The sequence below is a fragment of the Eumetopias jubatus genome, unplaced genomic scaffold, assembly GCF_037043125.1.
Source record: "Eumetopias jubatus isolate StellerSeaLion01/CBP00866 unplaced genomic scaffold, mEumJub1_p1.0 scaffold_6, whole genome shotgun sequence".
NCBI lineage: Eukaryota > Metazoa > Chordata > Mammalia > Carnivora > Otariidae > Eumetopias > Eumetopias jubatus.
Genome location: NW_028274812.1, coordinates 29,521,025 through 29,547,478, shown reverse-complemented (window position 1 = coordinate 29,547,478; position 26,454 = coordinate 29,521,025). Strand labels below are relative to the sequence as shown.

The following is a 26,454-nucleotide window of genomic DNA, read 5'->3' as shown; positions in this document are numbered from 1 at the left end:
TAGCAGGAGGGGAAGAATGAAGGGAGGTAAATCGGAGGGGGAGACGAACCATGAGAGACGATGGACTCTGAAAAACAAACTGAGGGTTCTAGAGAGGAGGGGTGTGGGGGGATGGGTTAGCCTGGTGATGGGTATTAAAGAGGGCACGTTCTGCGTAGAGCAGTGGGTGTTATGCACAAACAATGAATCATGGAACACTACTTCAAAAACTAATGATGTAATGTATGATGATTAACATAACACTAAAGAATTTAAAGAAAAAAAACCCCAAAAAACTCAAGTTAAAAACAGATTAATGACTAAGGAATACCAATACTACTTATTAAGGATTGTAACATATTTACAGAAATTTCATTACAAACTCTGACTTAGGCAGCAGATAATAATATCATAAGGGCATAAGGTACAAAGGGCAAAAGTGTAAGACTTTTAAGAAAATATCTTTGCACAGAAGTGATTGACATTTCTAAAAAAAATAAGAAAGAATAAACCAGACAAAGAAATTCAAGTGGAAGTGGGAAGAAGTAGTCCTATGTGGCTTATTTATATATTCTGGTCAACCAACTTAAATAATCAGATCTTGCAAACTGAATGGCAAGACTGCAAAGAAACACAAAAATTAGCCTCTGTCCATTTACTTGGATACAATGGACTCACTTAGGTACATTAAAGAAATAAAGAAATAAAGAAATAACTTCTTTGTACATACTGGGCTATAATATTTTCATCTTCAACTCACCTACAGTTTCTAGGTCATGAGAAATGTATCTTAATTCATCCTTATTTCTAAGAAATTACTAGTACAGGGAAAGCCCAAAGGCTGCAGGTGAACTTGAACATTTAGACATATCTGAACTTCTTATGAAAATTTATTTTCAGAAGCTTGGTAAGTGCTCTATGCTCAAAAGGAAAAGTCAAACTACCCTTACAGTCTTTAGAAGCTGGGATGTTTTGTGAGGTTTTTTTTTAAAAAACTTTAATCAGGAGAGCGTGGTGTGGCTGGATCTCTATCACTTGAAAATAGGTATCCAATGCAGTCAGAGTGACCACAGTCTCTCATTTTCATGTTAGCTAAAAGTTCTAAAAGTTTTCATAAAACATGGTCAAAAACACCAAGAACACTGTTGCCATAATGTATTAAATATGGTTATTTTTTGGTTGCTGAAACAGTTTGTCCTCATTGTTCCAGGTACTTTTTATGTATATAATCTGTCATTGAGTATAAACTCCTTGGGGCAATGACTGTATTGTCAACTAGTATATAAAATTTTACTTTTTTAGAGAATGGAACTGAAAACTTTCCTGGCAGATCTAACAATGAACAAAAACCGGAAAGACCTGGGATGTGTGTTTGCATCCTGTGACTGGCAACAGGAAAGCCTGGAAAGAAAAGGAGATTAGGAAACAGAGGACCTGTGTTCTGGAACTGGGTCTGCCACTTAGTACCCACAGTGACTTGAAACAAGTCTCAGCCTCGAAGATCTTGTTTCTCCATATGTAAGACGGGTCAAGATGTTGGTCTGCAGGGCAATGGTGGGAATCATGATCATGTGACTGTGCTCTGAAGTGATACGGGCTATAGATAGATAGAGCATCATCAACAGAGTTAGTTTCTCTCTCAGAAAGATTTTCAAGCTTCCAACAAAATGGTATTTTACCAAGAAGCTTGACAATTCTAAATATGATTTAAGAAACAAACACTGCAGTAGTCTGAGAATCTTCGGTGTTGTCTGTGCGTTGACACAGACCAACCTGTGAATGTTACACAAGGCCTCCCCCCTTAATTTTCTTGACTAGAAAACAGAGGGGATGTAGAATTTCTAAGGAATCTTCTAGGTCATGATTCGGTGACTCTTGGAAACACCATTTAAAAATTATGTTTGTCTTTCATCTGTAGAATGAAACATTATCTTGTGAGATAGTGCATGAGTTTATTTGATAATTCCTGTAAATTAGACTGTCACCTACATCAGAATTTTTGAACTGAAAGAGACATATTATTCTTCAAAAGGTCAAAGCAGATAGCAGGGTTAACTTGAACAAGTACCTTCCTGAAGGAAATTCAGCAGGGATGATCTGGTGCGTGTGTGTGCAAGCAAGTGCATATGAGGGGATGGTGGTGGTTGAACGGGAGGGCACGACAGGTATCTAGGCTGTTCAAGGCTGTTACACTCATGTGATGGTTTGCTAGTAATGTGTGAATATGAAGTTTGGGCTGAAAGTTAGGTATAAAATCATCTGCAGTGATTAAAAAAAAGTGAGAAATATTCTGGGAAGGTTTTTGATGTAATTTTTTTGAGGTAAAAGGGATTTTCTATTTATGCATTAAGTGACACAGCAACTACCTAATAAAAATACAAAAACTTCCTAGTGATCTTTAAAATAAATACCTCAAAGTAAACTGCTTAAATATATTAGGCATTTGTAGAAAATACATAGTGATAATGTTCTGGGTATTAGCGTTTTTTTTTTTCTTTAATGCCTCAAAATAGGTATTTCATATATATCTTTTTTAACCATATCATCTACTTGTTTTCAGTTAATGTCATTTTTTAAAAAGATTTTATTTATTTATTTGACAGAGAGAGACACAGCAAGAGAGGGAACACAAGCAGGGGGAGTGGGAGAGGGAGAAGCAGGTTTCCTGCCGAGCAGGGAGCCTGATGCGGGGCTCGATCCCAGGACCCTGGGATCATGACCTGAGCCAAAGGCAGACGCCTAATGACTGAGCCACCCAGGCGCCCCTCAGTTAATGTCATTTTAAAATATTACTCAAACAGGGGTGCTTGGGTGGTTGAGCTGGTTGAGCGTCTGACTCTTGATTTTGGCTCAGGTCATGATGTCAGCTCATGGTCATGGGATCGAGCCCCACTGGGGTCTGTACTCAGAGTCTGCTTGGGATTCTCTCCCTCTCCCTTTTGCCCCCCCCACTCATGTGTGTGTACACGCACTCTCTCTCTCTCTCTAAATTGAGTAAATAAAATCTTAAAAAAAAATGTTACTCAAAAATAAAAGACAAAGTAGGTCCACAAAAACAAAAATTTAGTGTGATATTTTAATTTTATTTAATATTATTTCTTTAACTTAGTTATATATACATCCTCAAAGTCCAACCATTAAAATATTCTCCTTAAGCTAGCTTAACTCTTTCAAAAATCAATGATCTGAAATTTAACTTTTGGTGTAATGTCATAAAAAGAGAAATGGAGAAACTGTCCTTAAAAAAAAATACAAAAAAAATAAAAAACTAATGATGTAATATATGGTGATTAACATAACAATAAAAAAGAAAAAAATACAAAAAAACAAAAACCAAAAAAACCCCTCAACTATTTATCACCGCAAATTATTTAAGAGGAAAAGTTGCTTACTGTGCCATGGACTCTGAGCCCAGTCTGAAGCCCGGGGACTTGTCCTTAATGACTGGCTGCTGCGAAAGAAGAACAACAATGGGTAAGAAATGACTCGGAGAAGACAGTGTAGGCAACAGTCAGAACCTGCTGAATGAGAGCATGCCTGTCCTGAACATAAATGGCTATCAGCATCATGTATTCCCTCCGATGGAAAACCAAGGAACTGGTTCTCCAGATCATCTGAGCACTCTATACCTGAAGTCAGTTTTCAGGTATGTGGCAAAGACATCAGGTGTGAATCAGTCTAAATTAATCTAGAAATACTATATGGAGATAGCTTAAGTTCGAAATTTATCTTTCATTACTACAGCTTTCTTTCCTCATCTTTTCGGTACACTTTATATTTTCATAGTGATGATCACCATGGAACTACATGTAAAATTTTGGATCTGAAAACTCAGTCTTGTACAAAATTTGTTCAGTATGTATTTTATTAATGGCACCTTCCTGAGGAAAACAAATTAATAAGTGCTTCCAGCGATGCCAGATTATACTGAGTGTCTTGTTAGACGTTCCTCTGGAATTCGAGCATTAACTCCGGATCAAAGTATACTGTGGGAAAATGGTGTTTGATAATCATGAAACAGTCTTTTATAAATCAACCCAATGTCGCTATAAAACTGACTACAAATGTTTTTTGAGAGATAATTACATGTTATGGAAAGAATTCATTTAAAATTCACATAGAAAATATATAATGTTCCTACATTAAAGTTTTGAGTTACATACAAATGAAAGGGATACATCATATCTACTTAATTATTTAAATTAAAAAAAAACTTCAGAAAACAAAAAACCAAAATGAAATGAAAGAAAAGGAGTATAACCTTTTCTTTCAGGCTTAAGTTGTTTGAGTAAGTATTACTTTCCCATTCTTATCTTTCCTGTAGCTTGTTTTGCTTTGTAGATTTCCTCCTCCACAATCAGATTTCTGTAAGATTTGGCACTGAATATCTTAAAACAAGTATTACTTATCATAAAGATTTCAAAAGGATATTGTTTTCTGGATCATAATTATGTCGTATTATTGCTCTCTGTACAGCTTTAAATCAAGCATATCATAAAAACAAGAATAAAAGAACAAGAAGACTTGGTGGTGAAAGGTAGATGTTGTAGCAAGTGACCCAATTTCACAAAACAACAAAAGAACTAGTAACACCTTGATTTTTCTCTACCAGTGAAGATGATCTGACTCAGTTCAAATGTGTTAGGGGAAAAAAGTACAAACACATGAAAAACTCAAATTCAAGGACTAGTTCAGATTGCAGAACAGTCTACCTGCCCTCAATCCAATAGAGCAAGAAGCAAAGAAAACCATCAAAATCTAGACTCAGAAAGCATCAATTACAATCAAATTTCTTTAGTTTTCCCCCGCACTTATAAAATAAATTCCAAACATAGCAATCAAATTAATTTTATTTTTTACATGGTCTAAGTATTACTTCTATCTCTTTGCCCATGGCAAGACCAATGTCTTACCGCAAATGTAGGTATGTGTGAAACTTTGTTAAAACTCTGGATTAAAAAAAAAAATCCTCAACATAACAACTCTAATCAGAATCTGAACCTACTGCAGAGGTTGAGGGAAGAAAAGTCAGACACTTATACATCACTGTTAAGTCAATGTTACTTTTAATTATTTGTGACCTTGACAAATGAGTAACAACATATTGCCACGTGTAGGTCTTATCAAACTGCTTTCAATAGTCTGTTCATGTGAAATGGATGCTATCATGTCCTCAAAAAGTTTGTCTTAAGTGGGTTTAACAGTGTCCCTGCCACCTTTCCTACTGTATTACTGTGTTACAGTAACTGGCACATTCAAGTCCTTTTTCATGATGCAAAGGTGGCTTAACTTGGGTTCAAATCCTATGAATCTCAAGTTAACAGGGTATCCACATTACAAAGTTTTAACACTTATTTGTTAAAGGACACTTATTTAATTCAGACCAATATTCCACTTCTAAACACCTTTACTCACTCATTCCTTGGTCTCAGCAGCAGCACGCCATATGGGTAGTTACTCATGGAGGCAGAAGGAGGGGGAAGAAGGAGGTGTCTCTGTGAGCTGTTTTGTTTCATTTTCTCTTTTAACAAAAAGCCCCAAGGCTATAGTACAATCAGACCATAAGCACCACCACCCCCTCACCCCATCAACAAGGCCAAGGAGCATGACCGCCCTTCTTTCCCTCCTGTCCACGAACACCTCTCAAAGTTGTTTTGTGACTTCGTTTTCTCTTCACGGATACCCTTGATTTGGAGAGGAGGGGATGAAGAGAGGAAGATGAGCAAAGCAAAGGAGATGAATGAAAGGACCAGAATCCAGAGGCCCCTGCTTCCCAAACCCTCACAGCTTCTCAGTGATGCTTTTAAATTTAGATGCAGTGAGACTTAAACATGAAAGGAATGATTAATGGCATGATTTTAAGTGCCCCCACTGATTATGTGGAGATTCACCAAGAAGAAACAACTCATAAATAGCTTTGTAAAAGAGAAATGGGCCATGCAGACAACTCACCCAAATATTTCTGTAAACTTGAGGAACCAATGTTAAATTAAGTAAATGTTCAATGTCGGTTGTAGCTAGCATACCAGTGAGCTTTAAATAAGGCAAACTTATGATATAGTATAGCTCTATATTTACATGCTGTTTATAATACCTTCTAATATCTTCTACCTTGCCCATATGATTAGTATCTATAATTTACTTATACTCACTTTTCAGGATTTTTTTTAAAAAAGAGGGAGAGAAAAACCACCACCTCCAGAGCTGGTGGCTAAGTTCCAGTCTTGGTTCTGTCATTAACTTTCTGTGCAGCCTGAGCACAAGCCACTTAACTCCTCTTGGGATCTGTTTTTTACTTGAAAATGAACAGACGGCGCTCAGAATAAAAGCATGAATGACCATAGCACCATTCTTGTATTTTACAGATGAGGAAATGGAGGCCCAGAGTCATCAAGCTTACAGAAGTAGCCTGAAGGCTACAATTCTATTTTTTCAAACTGATTTAATGACAAAACTATTTTTCACAACAATTTTGCATGAAAGGCTCATATATAAACGCTTAAGTGTAGAATTACTCTAGGTGAAGCTAGGTTTGGTGGCCTGGCCAGCCCTGTCTTCCCAGCCCTACTCCCCAGAGCCCTAAAGAGTAGGGGTCTACAGAAGAAGAGTTTATAGACTACTGGACTAGACAAGCGCTTCCAGATTTCCTCTGTTGCTAAAATTCTGTTTCCAGGAGCACAATTTTACAATTTTATATATTCATATCAGTTTGCTGTTGATTCTTTGATGTTAGTATTACTGATGATGTGAATTGTATTTGATGAATTATAATGCTTTTCCTTAAGGACAAAATAGTCCCCTGCATGAAGACGCAGTTTCTAGAAGTATATTAAAACAAAAAGCAACGGTCTTTATCTTGGTTCATGGCTTGTAGTTTTTGGTACTGACTGTGCCAATTAAAACAACAGATATTTATGAAACCCCACTCTGTGAGGCACTGTGCTAGATGTCCTGGGGGTACAAAGCTAAGTAGACTGTATGAAAGAGTTTATGATCCAATGGGGAAAGAGGTGGATACAACCAGCAAGGCAGAAGGGGATAAATGTTATGATAAAGGTAAAAAGAAAATATATTGAAATAAAGGAACAGTAGCCTTGAATTGTAACTTGAGGTTTTTGAGAAGGATTCACAGAGGAGGGAGCATTTAGCAAGATCTTAAAGAGATGTACTGAAATTCTGGTAACTGGAGAAGCACAAAAAAACTAAGTAATTCAAGGAAACAGGGTGAGCAAAGGTTTGAGGAATGTGTGCTGGGCAGCCTACTCAGGAGGTTGTTTTAGAAGATGAAGAAAAATAGGTCAGAATGCAATTCAATCTTCAAGGTATGGGACCTAGAGATAAACATTTACAAGATTCGGACTTTATAGACAAAGGTAGAGCCAACCAAAATTTCTGAGCTGGTAAGTCACATGACTTGATTTCTATTTTAGCAAGGTTTCTCCTCTGTGGTAGGCAGGGAACAGGGGCATTAAAGGCTGGAGGCTGGAGGATGGAGCAGCGCCTGGGTGGCTCAGTCGTTAAGCATCTGCCTTTGGCTCAGGTCATGGTCCCAGGGTCCTGGGATGGAGCCCCGCATCGGGCTCCCCGCTCATCAGGAAGCCTGCTTCTCCCTCTCCCACTCCCCCTGCTTGTGTTCCCTCTCTCGCTGTCTCTGTCAAATAAATAAATAAAATCTTAAAAAAAAAAAAATAAAAGGCTGGAGAATGGAAGAGCGAAGACTGCTGGAGGCAGGGACCAGGGGGCCATTTCACGGCAATATCCTCCCCATGCTTTCTCCTCTCAGTTCACTCTTTAAAAAAAACTGGCATCCCTAATACCTTCTGCCCTTTGTCCTTTCCATTCTTTATATTCCTCTGTTCCCATGCATTTAACCAGTGTGTTTGGGGTAATGACTTCCAAATCAATACCATGAAACCAGATCTCAAGTTGCCTTCAAAATGATTCGGCAATCGCCACTTTTCAGCACCTTTCGTAAACACAATTTTTTTCTGAAAATACACTTAGTTTCACCGAAACTACCTAGCAAGTCTGAGTTTTCAGCAAATCTCTCCTGAGTTCCCTGGATGCCTGCAAGATATCTGCCAACTTTGCGAGTCTCAAACCGAAGTGTTTCTCATACTCTTTAACATGCCAAGATGCTCAAATCAGCAACCCAGATTTCTCCTTTACTTTCAGATGGATTTAGTCACCACGCCCTAGTGTCTCATTGCGTTGGGCTCAGATTATTCAAGAGCTTCTCCTGCTTAGTTCCTTCAGTACTGCTTTTTTTGAGCTTCTAGAGTGAGTTTTGGTTTTTTAGAGACAGCAAGCGAGGGGGGTGGGCAAAGGGACAGGGAGAGAGACAGAGAATGCTAAGCAGGCTCTATACCCAGCACAGAGCCTGACGTGGGGCTCGATCTCATGACCCTGAGATCATGACCTGAGTCAAAACCAAGAGTCGGACGCTTAACAGACTGAGCCACCCAGGTGCCCCTAGAATGAGCTTCTGAAACCACCCATTTGATCATGCTATCTCCATGCTTTAAATCTGTCGGTGGCTCCCTACGACCTCCAGGATAAAACCCAACTTCTTAACATGCCATATAGGGACCTTCTTAATCCTGTCCACTTGTTCAGGTTCAGCAGTTTGTTTTTGAACTTTGCATCCCAAGCGCTAGCCATGATGAAACATTTGTGGTGGCCCCCGCGCACCATGCCTTAGCATAGATTCAGTCTGCCAGGAATGCCCTTCCTCTCGTGAAACTCAATTTAGAAATCGATTCTTTGGGAAAGCTCTCCTGACCTCAGAAAGCTTAGGTCGGCATCCATTTCTATTTGTTCTTGCATCTTGTGTAGAAGTCTGTCATTCTCTTGTGCTGCAGAATCCCCTGATGTCTGACTATCTGCCAGTTCTTTCAAGAGAGAACTCCCTGAAGACGAAGGCAGATGATGGGTATAATAGACCAGAGGTTCCAGAATGATCTCTACAGAAAAATTTCTGGGAGGCAAGTAGAAATATCCCCGGGGGATTCAGGACAGGAACCAGGGTTACAGATATAGGATTTGATACATCTGAAATACCAAACTATTATCTGAAACTATGGGGGTAGAAGGGATAATCTGGAAAAAAATACATTAGAGAAAAATACAAAACAACAGAAAAGGTGCAGCACCGTGTATGCTGGAGAAGGCTTGTATTATGGTGACAGGCTGAACCAGAGAAGGAGGGAGGAGCCAAAAGTGCAGTGTTACAAAAGGGAAGAGAGGAACAGCAGAGAGCTGGTGGTGTTAATGACCCAGGACGGTGGGGGTATGGAGTATTTCTTTATATGGTCTGTTAACTGCTGGGTTGGGTCCTTCCCTCCACTCTGCACTTCAGCCCTTGTCCTTTCTCCCTGGGACCAGCTGGGTTTTCAATTTTTCTGATGAGCATTTCTGGCCACTTTAGGGCTTTTGCACCTGTGGTTGCTAGTGCCTCAAATGTATCCTCCTCGTAACAACTAACCATCTCCTTCTCACCACATGGCCTCATAGTCTCCCTTCACTGTCCTCTCACTGCTTCTATACTTCCTTTTGTGAGTCCCTAATTACAATGGCTTTCACTCATTAGATGGTAACTTCTATAAGTGGAGGGGCTGTTTGTTTAATTTGCCATTCTACCATCCAGACAACATTCCATCCCAGTGCCTGGGAAAACGGCAGGCATTCTGTATGTATGTGTGAAATGAATAAACAATGAAGATGCCCAAGGAGTGGACGAATGAGGATGGGCATGATGGGGGGAGAGCTAGAAGGATGTGGGAGGGGAAAATGACCAAAACTACAAGTGGAGGGGTCAGCGATAGAAAGAAGGGTGCTTCTTTCTGTGAGATCTGAAAGCGGCTAGAGAAGGAAGGTGAAGTTAACAGAAATACAGAGAAAGGAGAGACGAGGAGTAGAGAAAATTCACGTTGGATAACTTCTCTTCATTCAGGAAGAAGAGACAAAGTCAACTTGGAGTAAGAGGTTAGGGACCGGAGGAACGTGGACAGAACTGTGACTGAGCACTGTCAAGAATGGAGTAGGGAGTCAGTCAGGGAGGAAAAAAAAGACGATCGAGACCATGGGCCTCACTGAGGCTGGGAATCCATCACCAATATGACACAGAGAGTTATGTGAGTTATGTGACTTTCTTTGGTAGTGATAAAATTCCAGAGGCTAAGTACAAAAAGAGGGCAACTGGTTTGTCCCCACCGGCCTGGGGGCTGGTAAGAGAAGTAGGCTCAGTCACACGCTCCAAATACTACACGTGTCTGGCATCAAACTGGTAAATAATTGCTGCTTCCATGCATTTATTTCCTGGTGGCCCCAGTGATCTGATTAGGGGAGAATGAAAAATGACTGCAGAGAACCAGGAAGGCAGGAAGCATCAGAATGCCACCCCCATCTCTCTCTAATTCCTGCAGACTACAGAATCATTTGGGTCATCCACTTCCTCTTCTGGGACGGAACTGTTCCCTAGAGACGGGAGATTAAGGAAGGAACCTGGAGACTGATGGAGACCTAACGCAGCCCTCTGTGTACTGCCGAGCATTCCCTGCGTGCAGCACCAGCGCGGGGGACTCCAGTGGGGCGGGGGGGGCTGGGCTGACTCGGAAGACTCAGAATGACCTCAGCACAGCTGATCCTATTTGTCTACCGGATCCTTTCGTTGCTCAATAAACATTCACTGGATATCTGCCCTGCACTAGATGCTGGGAATTCGATTCTGAACATGATATAGTCCCTGCCTTCAAGGAACTTTTAGCCCTTTTATTTCCATCCAGAGAGGAAGAAAGAAATAGAAGAAAACAGTCAGACACATGGGCCATGCTAGAAGTAGCAGGTTATATTTTTTCCTTTTAAACCAACTCCCTTTGCCTGCACTTCTCCTTCTTCATCTTTATTATAAAGACTTAACAGGTTTCTGAAACAGCTATGTACTTTTAGTAAAGTTTCAAAATGCAACTGATCCTCATTATTTGTGGACTGTCTGTTTGCAAATTCGCCTCCTTACTCCAGCTCGTTTGTAACCCCCGATCAATACCTGCCGTGCTTTTTACAGTCATTAGAACACACGCACACATGCAGAGTGCTAAAAATTTGAGCTGGCCGATGCACACAATCCTAGCTGAGTTTGGAACACTAGGAACTTCTAATGCTTTGGCATGTTTCAAATACTCTAATTTCAGCTCTCATACTATAAATAAGTATCCTTTCTATGGCCTATTTACTGCTATGTTTTTCACATTTTTGTGTTTTGTTGATTCTGTGGTTTAAAATGATCCCTAAACAATGGGCTGAGGTGTTGTCTAGTGTGACTAAATGTAAGAAGGCTGATGTGCCTTAGATAAAATACATGTGTCAGCTGAGCTCTGTTCAGGCACAAATTCTAGTACTGCTGGATAGGAGTTCAACTTCAATGAATCAGCAATATATATTACATAAAGTGTCTTTATACTTTATACCAGCTGATGAAAATGTTGTGACCAGAGGCTCACAGGAACCTAATCCTGTATTTTCCCTAGGACCACTGGTTCAATATTCACTAATTCAATGTTCATGGTGAATTCAGAGAACATAACTGCAATGAACAATGAGAATCCACTCTATGTTTTTCAGCATGGCTTCTGTGTATCCACCAAATTACGATTTTACTGTTCTTCATTGCTACCTTCTTATTCCTGACACACCTGTGAAGTTTTTGGGAGCTCTGTCTCAATCAAATCATAATCATTTACTGAGAATATTCTACATATAGAGTACTAAGGTGGAGGGCTTTGGAGGGATTAGGGCTCCTGGGAAGTTGATTCCCACTGGTTTCACACAGCTAGCTGTGGGCAATGCTTTAGAAGCTGCTGTAGAGTCAGATCAACTTGGAGTTTATAACCAGAGGTTAAGGGATCTGAAGTAGATACGTTATTCCTCCAGTGAGACTGGAAGAGCATTCTCTAGCAAAATTCCATAACTCTTGTGTCTACCAAGGAGGCTTTCAGAAATACGTTTAGGGTAGGATCTGGCACCAGGACTTTTACACAAGTGGCCAAGGTGATTCTGTGGCCTAGCAGTTCGAGAACTCTTAATCTGGCATATACTGAATTGGCGATTTGTTGGGGTAGGAGAGCTAAGGACTAATCTTCGACTTGGGTCAGTTTGAAGCTGACTTAGTGAGTATAGCTGAGTAGTCAATAAACATGGATTGTTGTGATCGCCCTTTCTTGCTTTCTTCCCTTCTTCTGGTTTGAATCTCGATTCTTACTGGACCTACCCATCAAGGATTTCAATTTCCCTCCTGATAAACAATACTAAATAGACACAGTGAGGCTGTGTCTCATAATTTAGCAAGGGCAAATGTATGTACAAATAGCTTGGGACTGAGGTAGGTGATAAATGTAATAAGAGACAAACAATATGCCATGAGATTATGGGGGAAAAAGATTTCTCTGACCAGGTAGAGGTTCTGGCCAGTCTGTGTGCAGACTAAATGAATGATTCCTTATTCCTCATCATTTCAATATGTGTACATATGCACATATATCCGTATTAGTTTAAACAAAATTGTTCAGTGATGTCGCTTTTAACTTTGCTCTTCATGTCTTTTTAATAGGTTATATACACTACATGTACCCGAGCACAAACCACACTTTTGTTCTAACAATATTTATAATGTAAACTTTATTAGCTATACTAGACTGAATAACTATATATGGTATTTGTGGTAATTATAAAAGTTGTGATGAAAAATGTGACCCACCCTGTAAGACTGCTCATATGGGAAAATTCAATTTGAAATGTAATTTAGGCTTATACCTGTCAGTGAGTTTAAGGATAGGGCATTATTTGGCCTCATGATCTTGGCCTAGGCATGTTTTTCTACAGTAATCTTGGGAATGATGCTGCTTTCCAGTCAGTGACTCTGCAAGATGGTATCACATGGGCAGAGATTTTCTTACAAACAAGATGTCAACCTCTGGAGGTCTATCAAGCATTCTATATTTTCTTTGTGTAAGACACAGCAGTGTGTAACAGAAGTCACTACTTCAACATACCCACAGTGATGGGGAAGCATAAATAGGGGCAAAAAGAAAGAAAAGGCTCATTAAGCACGAAAAAGTTTTGTAGAAGAGTGATAAAACCAAGTCTGTTTCAATGTGTTGTATTGTATGCAGGGTTTGTGTGGGTAAGAGAGACTTAAATAAAAAAAAAATGGTTCTTTCCTTTGTGTGTCAACTGAAGGAGACCCGTGTTAAAATCAGAGAGCATTATGGCATCATTGGGACAGCTAAGTAATGACAAGAACATTAGCACACAGTGACTTTCTAAGGCAAAGGAAATAAATGGTAGTCAAGAGCTATCTACATGTAAGTGAGAGACATTTTTTTTTTTTAAAGATTTTATTTATTTATTTGAGAGAGAGAGAATGAGAGATCGAGAGCACGAGAGGGAAGAGGGTCAGAGGGAGAAGCAGACTCCCTGCGGAGCAGGGAGCCCAATGCGGGACTCGATCCCAGGACTCCGGGATCATGACCTGAGCCGAAGGCAGTCGCTTAACCAACTGAGCCACCCAGGGGCCCAGTGAGAGACATTTTATATATACTCTTCATGTTGACTCTCACATGGCTGGATACATTTTCATGTGAAGCTATTGTTTTTAAGTAGGACAGTGTATAACCCCAGCACCACTACTTATATATTTGCCAGAAATGGAAAAATGAAGGCAAATTTCAGTAACAGGACCCTAAAACAGGACCTTCAGAAAAAAGGACATGCTGATAGTTGAGTCAGAAGACAGGGCGAATGATAATAATCAATTCTGCCACTATCTAAAGGACAATTTACAACTAGGAATGACTGGTGGGAAGTTCTCCCAACAATATCTTATACATTTTAGATCTGTGACAGATTAGAGGGATGTTGCTGACATTTAGGTCAACCTTTGAAAATATCATCAGGAAGAACAAACACCGTATTATTCCATCAAACAACCCTTAAAGTCACAGTAAGAGAGAGTAATGGGCCAAGTGGAACATTGGTTTGACCCCCGTACAATATCACTTATTTCATACTTTTTATGTATACTCAGATACAGTGGAGGTGAGGCTGCAGGGGGATTCTCTCATAAGTCCCTTTACTTTGGAACTGGCAATTATCTAGGTCCTGGCCTAGTCAGGCTAGATAAACTGAGAAGACAAGTTGTCAGTGTGGTCTCACCCTGCTGAAGGTCAGAGGGTCCTGGAGACATGGAGGGAAACTGCCCCAAACAGCAAGCAATATAGCTGCTGAGGGGAAGAGACAGAGCGGGGGTGGAGGTACACATGTCAAATACACTGGCTGAGGCAAAGGTGTATAGGAGAATGAGTAGAGAAAGGTCAAGACTGTATGGTTTCCTTTCAGGGTAAGAGAGATTCTGGAGGCTTTTGGAGTTTCTCCGTGTAGAACATTTAGGAACATTACTGTTGGGAGCAGAGTCTCTGGGTGTGAGGTGACTCACACCTGCTTTGCTGTCACATCATCGGGGTCCACTTACTTTCTCTGCAGAACATGTTCTCTCTCTAGACTAACAGAAAATTTTTAAATGTAAACAATGGTTTTTGAAATTAATATTTCTTCTCAAAATATTTATAAGTTATTGAAACAAATTATAAATAAAAAAATATATATCAATATTGTTGCATTGAGATTCTTCATGGGGCACAAATTAGAACTTTGGTTTTACATTTACTGTAAGTTAAGATTTTGGTTTCGTTCTCTTCAGATGAGGAAGAAAACTTCAAACATTCCTGAAATTTTAAAACAAATCCAAACATAAGTTAACTTTTATCTACCTAATATAACAAATTAGAGACAAATCACCTGTATTTTCTTTGATAAACAGAATTACTAAAGTTAAAAAAAAGACATAAGTTTTTGTCTATTTGATAGTAGACATAATAAAATAGATATATATTTTTTAAATCCAACAACCTGTTTATAATAAATAGTGGTTGTTTTTGGTATGTTTGGTATTTTGGTAGGTTTGGTAAAGGGGCTTATGAGAGAATCCCCCTGCAGCCTCACCTCCACTGTATCTGAGCATACATAAAAAGCATTTTTTTATGTATACTACCAAATAGACAAAACACAAAAATCTTCTTTTTTGGGGGGGTGCAAAACGTTGGTTTTATTAAAGCCTGGGGACAGGACCTGTGGGCAGAAAAACGTGCTGCTATGGCAGTATTATGCTTTAGCAACAGGAAGGAGGCAATAAAGTTATGATTGTATTTTCAATGATTTAGTGTACATTAACTAACTTTTGGATATTGGGAAAATCTGCTTCAACATACCAAAAATAACCACTATTTATTATAAATAGGTTGTTGGATTTAACATAATAAAATCATCTTGTCTCTGTGGTTAAAAATAATTCAGATGCACTCCTGGTAGAAGGACCAGTAAATGGAAATTTTTTTTTCTGTATGAAGCAATTTTTGCAAATAGTGACATAGAGCACAATTAATCCAGGCTTAGTGAATTGTCTGACTCCTTTTGGGATGAAGAAGGTAAATGAAAATTAGATATTCTGTAGATGAAGACAGACATATGCACCTTGAAGGCAACTTACTTTCTGCCTACTGTTTTTCTGAGAGTTTGACAGAATTACCAACATAAAATTTTATGTGCGTTGTATGGCTTGGCCGGAAAAGGACCTACCATGGAGGTAAGTGGTGCTCCTGGGTTTTCGGTTTTGCTTTGGACTAGACAAGAAAAAAGCTTCTCCTGCATAGAACTGCAGTCTGCACTTTGGTTTAGGGGTCAGCTCTTTTGAATAAGCCCTGCCTACTCTCACTGATTCTAGATGTTAAATAAAATACTGAAAATAATTAAAACACTCTTCTCCTCATGGAAGGAGCTGAGCTATAATGGATATTTTTAGAGTTATCTTGAAATAGCAAAACTAATAAATATTGTTCTTTAAATGAGTTTTTAAGAGAAAAACAAACAAAAACATCACAGAAATGTCTCCACACTCACAGAAATAATCTAACATTCCTATGCATAATTATTACTCTATGTCTGGCATTTATATGAAAACATACTTAGTTGATTCAGTGTTGAAACCTTTGTAGAGTAGAAGGTAACTTTTCTGCTCTGGGTTTCATTTTTAGGAAAAAAAACAAGCATTTTCAGAAATCCAAAAACACTGGGCATTTTAGAAATTAAAAAAAAAGAAAATCAGTCATTTCAGAAACTTAAAAAAAATCTGTGCTACTAAGATAGCCAGGATATACTGGTGGAAGAAAAAATTAGAATATTAAGTATGATCCTAGTTTCACTGAAAAAAAAAAACAACAGACATGAATAGAGACATGTGTGCTCATATGCAGAAAACATTTTAACAGGACATGGAAGAAACTATTAGAATGAACACAAATATTAGCCAGACAGAGGGGTTTTATTTTTTATTTACACTATTCTTTATTGGTTAAAATTTTAAAACTATGAGCATATATATATATAGTTGTGTGTGTGTGTATATATATACACACACACACAACTTAAAATTATTGAACATTTTTTTAAAACAGGAATTTTAACAACTTTGCTCCCCAAATAAATGGATGACATAGGTTCATGCTTAGGCTGGCAAAAATAAAAAGCTGAAGAAAACAAGGTCCAAAATACTAACACAAATAAACCAAGGCTGTCAGCACTATTTTTTTTCCAAAGCTTCTCAGTTTTTTTTCCCTCCCTGATAGCACCCATGTTCTTCCCCCTATTAGATGCAAATTTAGAGCAGCTCTTGATAAAAACATTCTGGAGTGAGCCTGAGGAAAACATTCTCCTCTCGCTCCCCTGCGGTACAGGTAATAGCTGCTGTGTCTGGGGGCTCTCTGGCCCTTTCATGAAGAGTTGCCGCCACCTCAAGCCCTGTGCCTGCCTCCTGCCCTGGGAGAGCCTGACGCTGCCATCACCCACTGACACTGCAGGGAATGCTATGAAAAGCTGGAAGGTACCTGGCGCGAGCAGCAAAAGGACAGGTGTGTTGCGCTTGGAAGGACTTACAGGATTCAGCAGCTGCCAAGCTTTTAAAAGGTATAATTTTACGTCTTATTCTATAGTTTGAATAGAGATAATTTAAAGAAAGAAAACTATTGGGGTTTCCTTTTTTCCTTAAAAAGTATACAGAATATAAATCTAAAAACGTGCACATGGAGACGGGTACCATGAGGCAGACGTAACAGGAATGTGAAAGTCAACGTGACACAAACCGTGGCTGGCTGTGCAGGGAGCAGTTGTCTGTGCTGCTGACTAGTGTGGGGGACAAAAGGTCACTGCCTGACAACATGAAGGCCCAGCTCCTAACCAGGAGTCATTCTGAACAAAACTCTTACAACTTTTCTGGATCTTGAATTCCTTATCTGTAAAATGAAGGAACTGACTAGCATCACTGTGGATGATCTCTAGGGTTCCTTCCAGGTCACCAATTCTGTAACTCTAAGAACACAGGACCTTCCCCTCCCCAAGTCTAGGCACTTATTATAAAAGACGACTTTTCATGTTCTTCTTTTTAAACATCTTATATAGGATAATAAATATAAAACTTGCTCTTGAAATTAAACATCTGATAGAATTTGTGGCAGGATCTTGATAAAATCAAACCATATATATCCTGATAAAGGAACTCAACTGAAGAAATGCAACTATGCCAGGTGCTAAGGAAGCCCAGTGACACATTTCTCAAGGGCTGGCTGTTGGCATCATGACTCAGAGTGTACCCAAGGCATTTTGATTACCTGGAACAACATTACTGTTTCTTTTTACATAAGCAGGGATCATTCTTGATACTTTCCCGCAGAACGAAGTCAAGTATTATCTAACTATACACCAGTACCTCCATCCCTAAGAGGAAAACCACGTAGGATTCTATTCTAACACATGGATTCAGACCAAGCAGATCATGCTCATGCTCTTTAACAAAAGAAATCCATGCATCTTAAACTCTAAAGGCCATTTGTGTTCCCTCTCAACCAAGCGAACTTTACTACTTCTTGCCCACATGGAGTCCTATTCTTTGCAACTTCCTTGCTTTACCTATTTTAAGTTTTAAAATGCTTTACGTTGCAAGTCTGCAAGTTCCTTGAGATCTATTTAGAATTAGTTAGGGCAGCAGTTGGATTAGCCTGAAGCAGACCTCGAGGGTCAAGATGGATATTTGAAGAATTGGTCCACTGGGATATAAACATAAAGGTATACTTTCAGTAGGGAGATCAGTCTGTGAGAGGAAAGAGCACGTAACATTAAAAAACCAACTAAGACTATGATGCAGTGAGTTTTAAGTGGAGGAGGGATGGCAGAGGCAGTGAGAACTGGGGACTCTGAGAAGCAGGTTAGAGGTCTCTGTTCATAGGAACACAGGCACATCAGGAAGAGGAAGGACAGTACTAACTTCCCAAGCAGCCAGTAAGATACTGACCCAAGTTCCTTCTATCTCCTCCTCCAGCTGAGGCAGAAGTAGTTGAAGGCTACAGCACACAGACATGGGGGTTGAGTAACCCCGATTTCAAAGGTCAGCATGATACGGAGTCAGGGATACCTGTAAGTCACTGTAAGTAAAGGTTATGTCTTTCATAGCATCTCACACAGCTCTTGACACAGACTAGGAATATTGTGAGCTGTTACAATGACTCCCTGTGTTAATGTTATAAACGCTTTCATTGCATTGAATGTCTTTAGGTTGTACATTTACATCAGTATCTCCCTAAATTCTTAAATCTGGTGCTCACTTCCAAACAATGGATAATGTTACACATGTAGCATTTGCCCAAATTCCTTACCAATCCTTTGAACTATGTCCCCTGTTGTCCCCATACTGTCACAAGCAACCATCATCATATGTTCCTTCCTGTATTTGAAGCTGGCGCTTTACCTAGAAAGATTTTTTTTCTCAGTTCTTTGTAGCACAGGCTGTTTGTTCTCACATAACCCCAGGGGTCTGGAGTTAACACTGGCCCCCTCTTAGCTCTCTGTTGCTAATTTTAGGTTATTATACTTTCTTTCTTTTAAAGTAATCTCTATACCCAACATGGGGCTCGAACTGACAACCCCAAGATCAAGAGTTGCATGCTTTTACCAACTGAGCCAGCCAGGTGCCCCATACGCTATTATACTTTCAAAACACTCCTCCTTGGATGCCTTGACACCTGCCTAGACTATCCCCTATTTGTCTTTATACCTGTTACCTTCAGACCTCATGGTCACTCTAACACATAATGGTTCTCAATATTGGCCATGCATTAAAATAATCTGGAAAGCTTTTGAAATCTACCTATGCTGAGATCCTACTGCAGACCAATTCAATCACTTTGTGGGCATGGGGACAGGCATCAGTATTTATTTTTTCAATTTCTTAGGTGATTTCAATGTGAAGCCAAAGGTGAGTCATCTGTTCTAACACAAGAATCAAGGACTTCAGCTCTTGCCTTCCCAGTGCCCAACTCTTACAGCCATCGGAGAACTTTAAAATCCAAGAGAACAACCTGTCCACCACTCTGGGTCCTAATTCCTTGGCCAGTTCAATTCGAGTTATGTGTCCTTCAATTGCACTTCAGCTCTAATATACACTCTGTGAATTTAGCAGAACCTCAAGTTGCCTGACATCTGAAGTATTGAATAAGCAAAAGGATCTGTGGACTTACAGGCCATAGTTCCAGCTTGTTAGCTCCTTTAGTGTATGACACCCTGCCTCCACCTGGGTGTGCATGGCTTCCTGCAACTATCCAGAGAAGCCTGCTTTCTAAGGCGGCCAGTCTTCTGATTCCATGCCCTTTCCAATCTGGCAGACCCTCCGTGACGTGTCTGTCACTCCAGTGACTCTCTTAACAACAGGATCAAGTCTCTTATCCTCTTGTGCTTGATCACATTCATAACTGCCTCAACTATGTATCATACCAAATATGCCTTCTCCACTGCTAAGTACTGAAGAAAAAAAATCCAACTACACAGAATTACGCCCCCTACATTTTTACAGTATCCAAACAGCAGCTCTCAGCACTATTCATGAACCTGTGCATGTCCCTAACGAGCTCCTGTTCCTACTGCCCTTACAGGTGCTCTGATAGGTCACTATTCTTCCTAACTCCTTTGGCCCTCCCTTTTGAAGTGGACCTCCGGTTGGTTTTGGAGAACATAACGATATCCTTAATTTCTAGACTTCTGCTCTATCAACATCTCTGCATCCCTCACTGATGTAGAGGGGGCACTGCTCTAAGTTCAGCACTGCTGACATTTTTGGCCAGATAATCCTTCAGTGGGGTGGGGCTGGTCCTGTGCATTCTACATGTTTAGCAACATCTATGACCTCCACCCGTTAGATGCCAGTAGTATCCCTCCCACATGCATATATTTGCAAAAACATCCCCAGACATTGCCAAATGTCTCCTGGGAGGCAAAATCACCCTAGGTTGAGAACCCCTGCTCTAAGCCAAGACTAATTTATCAACCTGTCCTTCTGATAAAAACCTCTTGCTTCCTCCAAGATCCATGTGTGCTTTCTTTATCTATCTCCAACCTGAACTGCTCCATTGGTTTTATCTCCCTAGTATATAAATTTCCATGTCATTCCACTTAAAAAGTCATCCCTGTGTGTCACCCATAAGTCACTGTGTGACTTTTTTTTTCTCCAGGTGAAGCTCTGGGAATGACTTCCATGAGCTCACTTGCTGAATCTCCATTCTACTCTCCAAACCTCGGCATACCAGCATCAATCACTGACATTTCTGCACGGGTGCTAGAGTTCTCCTGCTCACTATATGCTCACACACACTCACTGACTGTCTCCAACACTACTAACTATACCCTCCTTGAACCTCTCTTCTCCCCTGGTTTCCAGGGCACTTTCTTCTGGTTCTTCCTTCCACTTTGATTATTCTTTCTTAATCTCTCCTCCTCCTCAGACTGTCCCGGAAATACTAGTGTTCATTTGGGATTCTGTCCCTGGCCTTTCTCTCAGAACTCAACAATGTTTGTTTTCTGGGCTATCTCCTTCATTACAGGCTTTGAGGCTTCCTGCTATAATATATAATGAATACACTAATTCCTCCCCATGTGATCTGAAGCCCTACCTTTTCTCAAATTCCAGTCCTGCATGTCAGACTCCCTAGGGAATATTTCTACCTGGGAGTACTACAGACACCACTAACCAATCAAGATACATAAAATTGAAGTCACAGCCTACTCCCTACCATTGCCTTTCCCTAGATCCCCAAATCTTCCTTATTCTTTTATTACTTCTGGATACCACCATCCATTCAGTTGTATAATAAGCCAGGACTTTAGCATAATATTCCAATTTCCCTAGTCATATCCAATGATAAAATCCTTTTATTTCAATGGTTTCCTAATGAATTTCCCTGACCCAGGTCTTAGATATCTCTAATCCAACCACTATGTTGCCACCTGAGAATGTATTTTTAACATGCAAATCTGTCCATGTCACTCCCTGGACTACCTCCTCTAGGGGATCCCCTTTGTCTGAAGGATTTACAACCTAAGCATCTCAGCAGAGCACACTAGGCTCTCCATGGCCTGGCCCTTGCATTTCTCCTGGCCCTTGCATTGGCTCCTAAGCTCCCCAAGCAGCACCAACCGTACCATATCACACCTTTCTCAAGTTATTCCCTCTGCTAGAATGTCTTTTTCTAAGATTATCTACAGAGCATATGCTTTTTCATCCTATAAACCTATAAGCTCAAGCATGACCCCCTCTGGAAACTCTTCCTGGACTTCCCGGGGCACATTTAAAAGGTTTCTTCCTGGGTGTTCCTAACCCTAACCCAGTGCATTGTGCACATATCTTCGTTTTAGTTCCTGCCAGAGACCGTTGGAATTGCCATAGTCACCCACCAGCCTGCAAGCTCCTGATGGGCAAGTGCTTTGCCTACTCAATCCTGTTTCAGTGAGGACTAACAGAATGCCCAGCATGGAAGGAAGCACTCAATAAATATGGCTAAATGACTGAATGACACATGAGAGGTTCAACTGTCAAAACACTCTCCCGGGGAGGGTGGGGGGGGAACCCAACTGTATCGTGACATGGTATTCGTATATGTCAATTCAAGGAGTCAAGAAGTGAAGTTATTCAGCCTAAGGCAAGGGCTAATGTTACATAATAAAATAAGTTTAATAGGTAATATATATGATGGTACAGTGCTTATTAAGCTTTTCTACAAAAGTACTGCTATCATCAAAAGAATACTGACTGATACCCCTGCAGGATCTGATGGCATAGGCTAAAAAACAGGACATTTCTCTAGCTAATATATCCATATTCATTTTAACTTGAAAACATTTCTGAATTACTAGCAAGTAAGAGGAATGCTCCGGGAAAGTAGCACATGCTTATTCTGTGGGCCCTGATGACCTTTAGCATTGCTGCGCACTCCTCAGGTGGCATTGATGAGAGTGCCGGCATCACAGTTTAGAAACAAGTGTACACTGGAAATAGCTCACACTTCAAGTCACAAGTTCCACTCTGGCTCCATGCCCCATCACTTAGGCTATGACTTGGGGTCTACTTTAATCTCTCTGAGCCTCCTTGGTTTCCTTATCTGGAAAATGGCTATAATAATATTATAATAATAATTATAGAAATAATATTTGCCTTATATATTCCATAATGTTGGTGCCTATATTAAAAGAAATAATAATGTAAGCAATGAGATATATAAGCATGAAAAATGAAGTAATATTTTATACAGAGAGAGCGAAAATTAAAGTTCATACGCAATCCATATTCATGAAAACATTTACCTTTTGAGGAGCTGAAGAAGGTTTTTCCATTTTGGTTTTTTCCTTTGGGGTTAAAGGAGGGGATCGCTCCTTTATCTCTGGAGGCAGTTCTTGATATAATGCTGGAATTGAACAAGAAGTACACATAATCAAACTGAGGCGCACTGACCCATGGGGGAAAATAAACAGTGATGGGAGAAGGGGGCAGATATGAAACCAAAGATCTTGATATTCACTTCCTTTGTATAACAATAAGCTACTTGGCACTTAGTGTTAGGGCGATCTATTATAACACATTAGTTATCAAAACATAATTTATGATTGGAAAGTTTTCATCAGCAGCATATTATGTGGTCATGCCGATACTTGCTTATTTTATCTCAATTCACAGTCACCAGCAACCCGCTCTCTGCAAGGTTATCTGCTAGGTACTGCTGGAGGAGACAGAAGATGCTCAAAAGATAGTCTCTGCTCTCAAGGAGCTTACAATCTGGTCAGAAACAGACATGTTCACAAGTGAGTGTAACATGCAGTAGAATGTGGCATTATTCAAAAGAGAGATAACAAAAACAGATTCTAATATGGATAGCAAATGCTCAATGCAAGAAGTGGTAGGTGTGTCAGGCTCCGAAGAACAAGTAGGATTTTTGCCAGGCAGAGGTGTAGACAAAGAATAATTTGGGAAGATGGTACAAAATAAATGAGCACGGGGCTAGGGCTACACATAACCTTGAATCTGTTCACAGGGTCGAATCTGAGATTATAATTCATATAATCTAATTACTCTACACAAAGTATGGACTCTAAAAAGTCATTTGGGAATTTTCAAGGACTAAAAAGAAAATGTGTTTCAGTTAAATGACAACTCTGGGCAACTCTGAATTGAGAGAAATTGGTAAAATACACTTGATTGCTATTCCACAACTGTAAGATATATTAATTGGCTTTGTGTATGGGTTGATTTTATTATTAGCTTCCTTTATCTCTTATTGGAAAGGATGTTAGATGTCATTAAGTGAAGCTGTTCATGTTTTTCTTTCTGGTGGCTTAAGATACAAAAGAAGTTCTTTATAATGATGGGGGGACTTCTATTGTGTTGTTCTCTTAGAGGACATGGCTTTCAACTGAATGGTTGATAGAGAGTCTGTTTACATCTATACACTCCCTTAGAGCATTTGCTTTGCATATTTGGCTTCAGATAAAGGACAATTTCTCCTACTATTTTTAGAGTGGAATATGCTGCTGATGGTTTCTTTTTTCCCCCCCTCATGTTAAAACTGAGCAGGTGAGTTTTTGTTAAATTCAGGTTATAAAGTAGGATAAAAGGGAAAAGAAGATAAGCCCCGATGAAGTGAGAATTCAACCATTATATTCTCAGGTTTTCTGAGAATTCTTTGTTCTGGCCTTTAAAAGGCTTTTTCAAGAAGCAGTGACCGATGCCACAAGAAAGTATTAATTCTTCTGGGATACAGTAAGGAATTCTGGTAGTCGGAAGACGGTCACTACTTGAAACATGGAATTAATTTCTGCATGCGGCCACCAAGCATCATTGCGGTACGCTTTAGAAGTCACACTTTGGTTATTATGGGGAAAAAAGCTAATTTCAACGGATTTTTAACCCACTGTGGATCAAGTATCTATAGCCTCTCAAGATTCATAAGCCTAAGAGGTTATTTCTGCAAACTAACTAGATTCTAAAGTTAAAAATCTAATACTATCCTCCCTGGAAATACACACATCATCTTTATACTGTCTAAGGAAAAAAGAGTCTAAATGTTTCCACTCGTGTCTGGAACAAACAATGGACTGTAATATTTAGTGAAAATTACAGACAGTCTGGAGGAGCGACTATGATTGTGCAGGCAGCTCTCTCGATTTGAAAATGGAAGCTACTCCTGCTGAACTAGAGCTACTGAGCCAGTGGGAAAGCCTCACGGGAAGGGGAGGGAAGAAACTGGGATATGTGAGGGACCTGGAAGTGACAAGTACCGAGCTTGTGAAAAATGACCGGGAATTAACTTGCCCTAAAATGTCCTCCTTCCACATTGCCTTAATTTTTCTCCATTACGTATCCTCTTTTGAACATTAAAAATAGCTTAAGAGCTCTCATCATTTACTACTCAGAGAAGAAGAATTGTAACAGTGGCATGGAGGAAATGAAGAATTTTGTTACGAGGGAGAGAAGTGGGTAATTTCTGAGACACTTAGCACTTTTGAGGGGAGGAGTTTGCTGAAAGCAGCAGATAAGCTGAGGGAAAGAGCTGCAGAGACAGGGTGCCCTGGAGAATCGGGTGGGGGGGGCCTGGGAAGTACCAGGGTGCAGACGGGGGGGTGGGTGCAGAAAGAGAACTAATTTCATCTGTGCCTAGCCCACCACCCAGTACTCATGGAAGAAATTATTCTTCCCATTTTCCTTCATCTCTTTTGCTTTCAAAATTCAGAACTTAGGTTAGGAATCAATCGCACTTTTGTTCAGCTAGTTTGAGTTAAATGGGGCTTCACAGACAAGCCTGAAAGTCAACTGTTATTTATAATAATTTCTTCTTTGCAGAAACAAAAGACTTAACAATAATGATTCAAAATGGAGTATTCTCAAGGCTGCCTATACTACATTTTAAACCAGAACTATACAATTTCAGTGTTTCTGGAAGGAAGCTTAGAGGTGACAAAGCTCAACTTCCTCATTTTACAGGAGGAAACTGAGGCATATCAGTTTTAGTACCGCGTTTTCCTGACCTTTTGAGTACTGGGCTTTCCTACCACACTCCTGAGGGAACTGTTACTAGGAAGCATTCTTCTGAGGAAGCACTGCTATACTTCTCCCCTTTCTTCAGTCTTCAAGCTATTTTATCTCCAGGCTCTCTGCATCAGTTCTATCTGCATCTCTCAAGGCCTGGTAGTAAATCTACAGCTCTGACCAACTCCTGTTTAGAAGTTCTCCTCCAGGTCATTTCTTTGGTCTTTCACAAATGGGGACCTGATTTACCTGAGAATGAAACAATCAACTGCAGGTCTGTTTTAACGGGTTCCAGCTGGAACTGAGGCATACAAAGTCAAAGGACGGGACTTGGGGTACTAGAGGTTCTGCCGGGCCTGTCGGCTGAGGAGTCACTGCGGCCAGAGAACAGCCAACATAACTGTGTGGAGCAGGCGGGGGGCAGAAAGGGCTGAAGAATGTTGGCGGCCAGACAGGCAGGGCCCCCGGGATAAGTCTGTGAAGCAAATATTCCAATCTCAGATTGGAGTAGCTTTCTAGTGTATTACTGCCCCCTCTTTTTTATGTATGTATGTATTTATTTATTTTTGCATCACAAGAATGAAAAGCAATACCCATTGGTAAACATAAGCAAAAGGGTAAATTAAGTAAATTAAAGGGTAGCAAATGATAAAATCTTGGACTATCAGTTATACCATATTAGTAAACCAGGAAGGGAGCATAAAACTTACTTTCACTAGCCACATGATTAGCTGGAAAATAACCTTCCTGTCCCTTTCCTACGCTGCCATACCACCAGTCTTCATTATCTTTGAAAAACACTCGGATAATGTCTCCGCGATGGATGGTTAGTTCATCTGATCGATTCGCTGTGTAGTCATAAAGAGCCACTACCTACGAGAGAGATAAGACCACCACAGCTTTATCACAACTGTACCACAGAGAAAACCCCCAACATTCACTTCCTCTTGCAGAAGAGCAGCTGAAACCAAAGC

General features: G+C 40.0%; 1 protein-coding gene across 9 annotated transcripts in view; it reads right to left on the bottom strand.

Moving 5' to 3' along the window:
• AHI1 (Abelson helper integration site 1) overlaps positions 1 to 26,454 on the bottom strand; it is a 221,546-nt gene that overhangs the window by 22,483 nt on the left and 172,609 nt on the right. For 7 of the 9 annotated variants that reach the window (XM_088023868.1, XM_028125365.2, XM_028125356.2 and 4 more), the window contains 3 exons: positions 26,191 to 26,353; positions 22,765 to 22,865; positions 3,372 to 3,430 (listed from right to left, as the gene is read on the bottom strand). In XM_088023868.1, coding sequence (XP_087879994.1) covers positions 3,372 to 3,430; positions 22,765 to 22,865; positions 26,191 to 26,353 — 323 coding nt within the window. Of the gene's footprint in view, positions 1 to 3,371; positions 3,431 to 18,791; positions 18,884 to 22,764; positions 22,866 to 26,190; positions 26,354 to 26,454 lie in introns of those variants that run through there. The other 2 variants (XM_028125363.2, XR_003612607.2) reach the window with 2 other exon arrangements.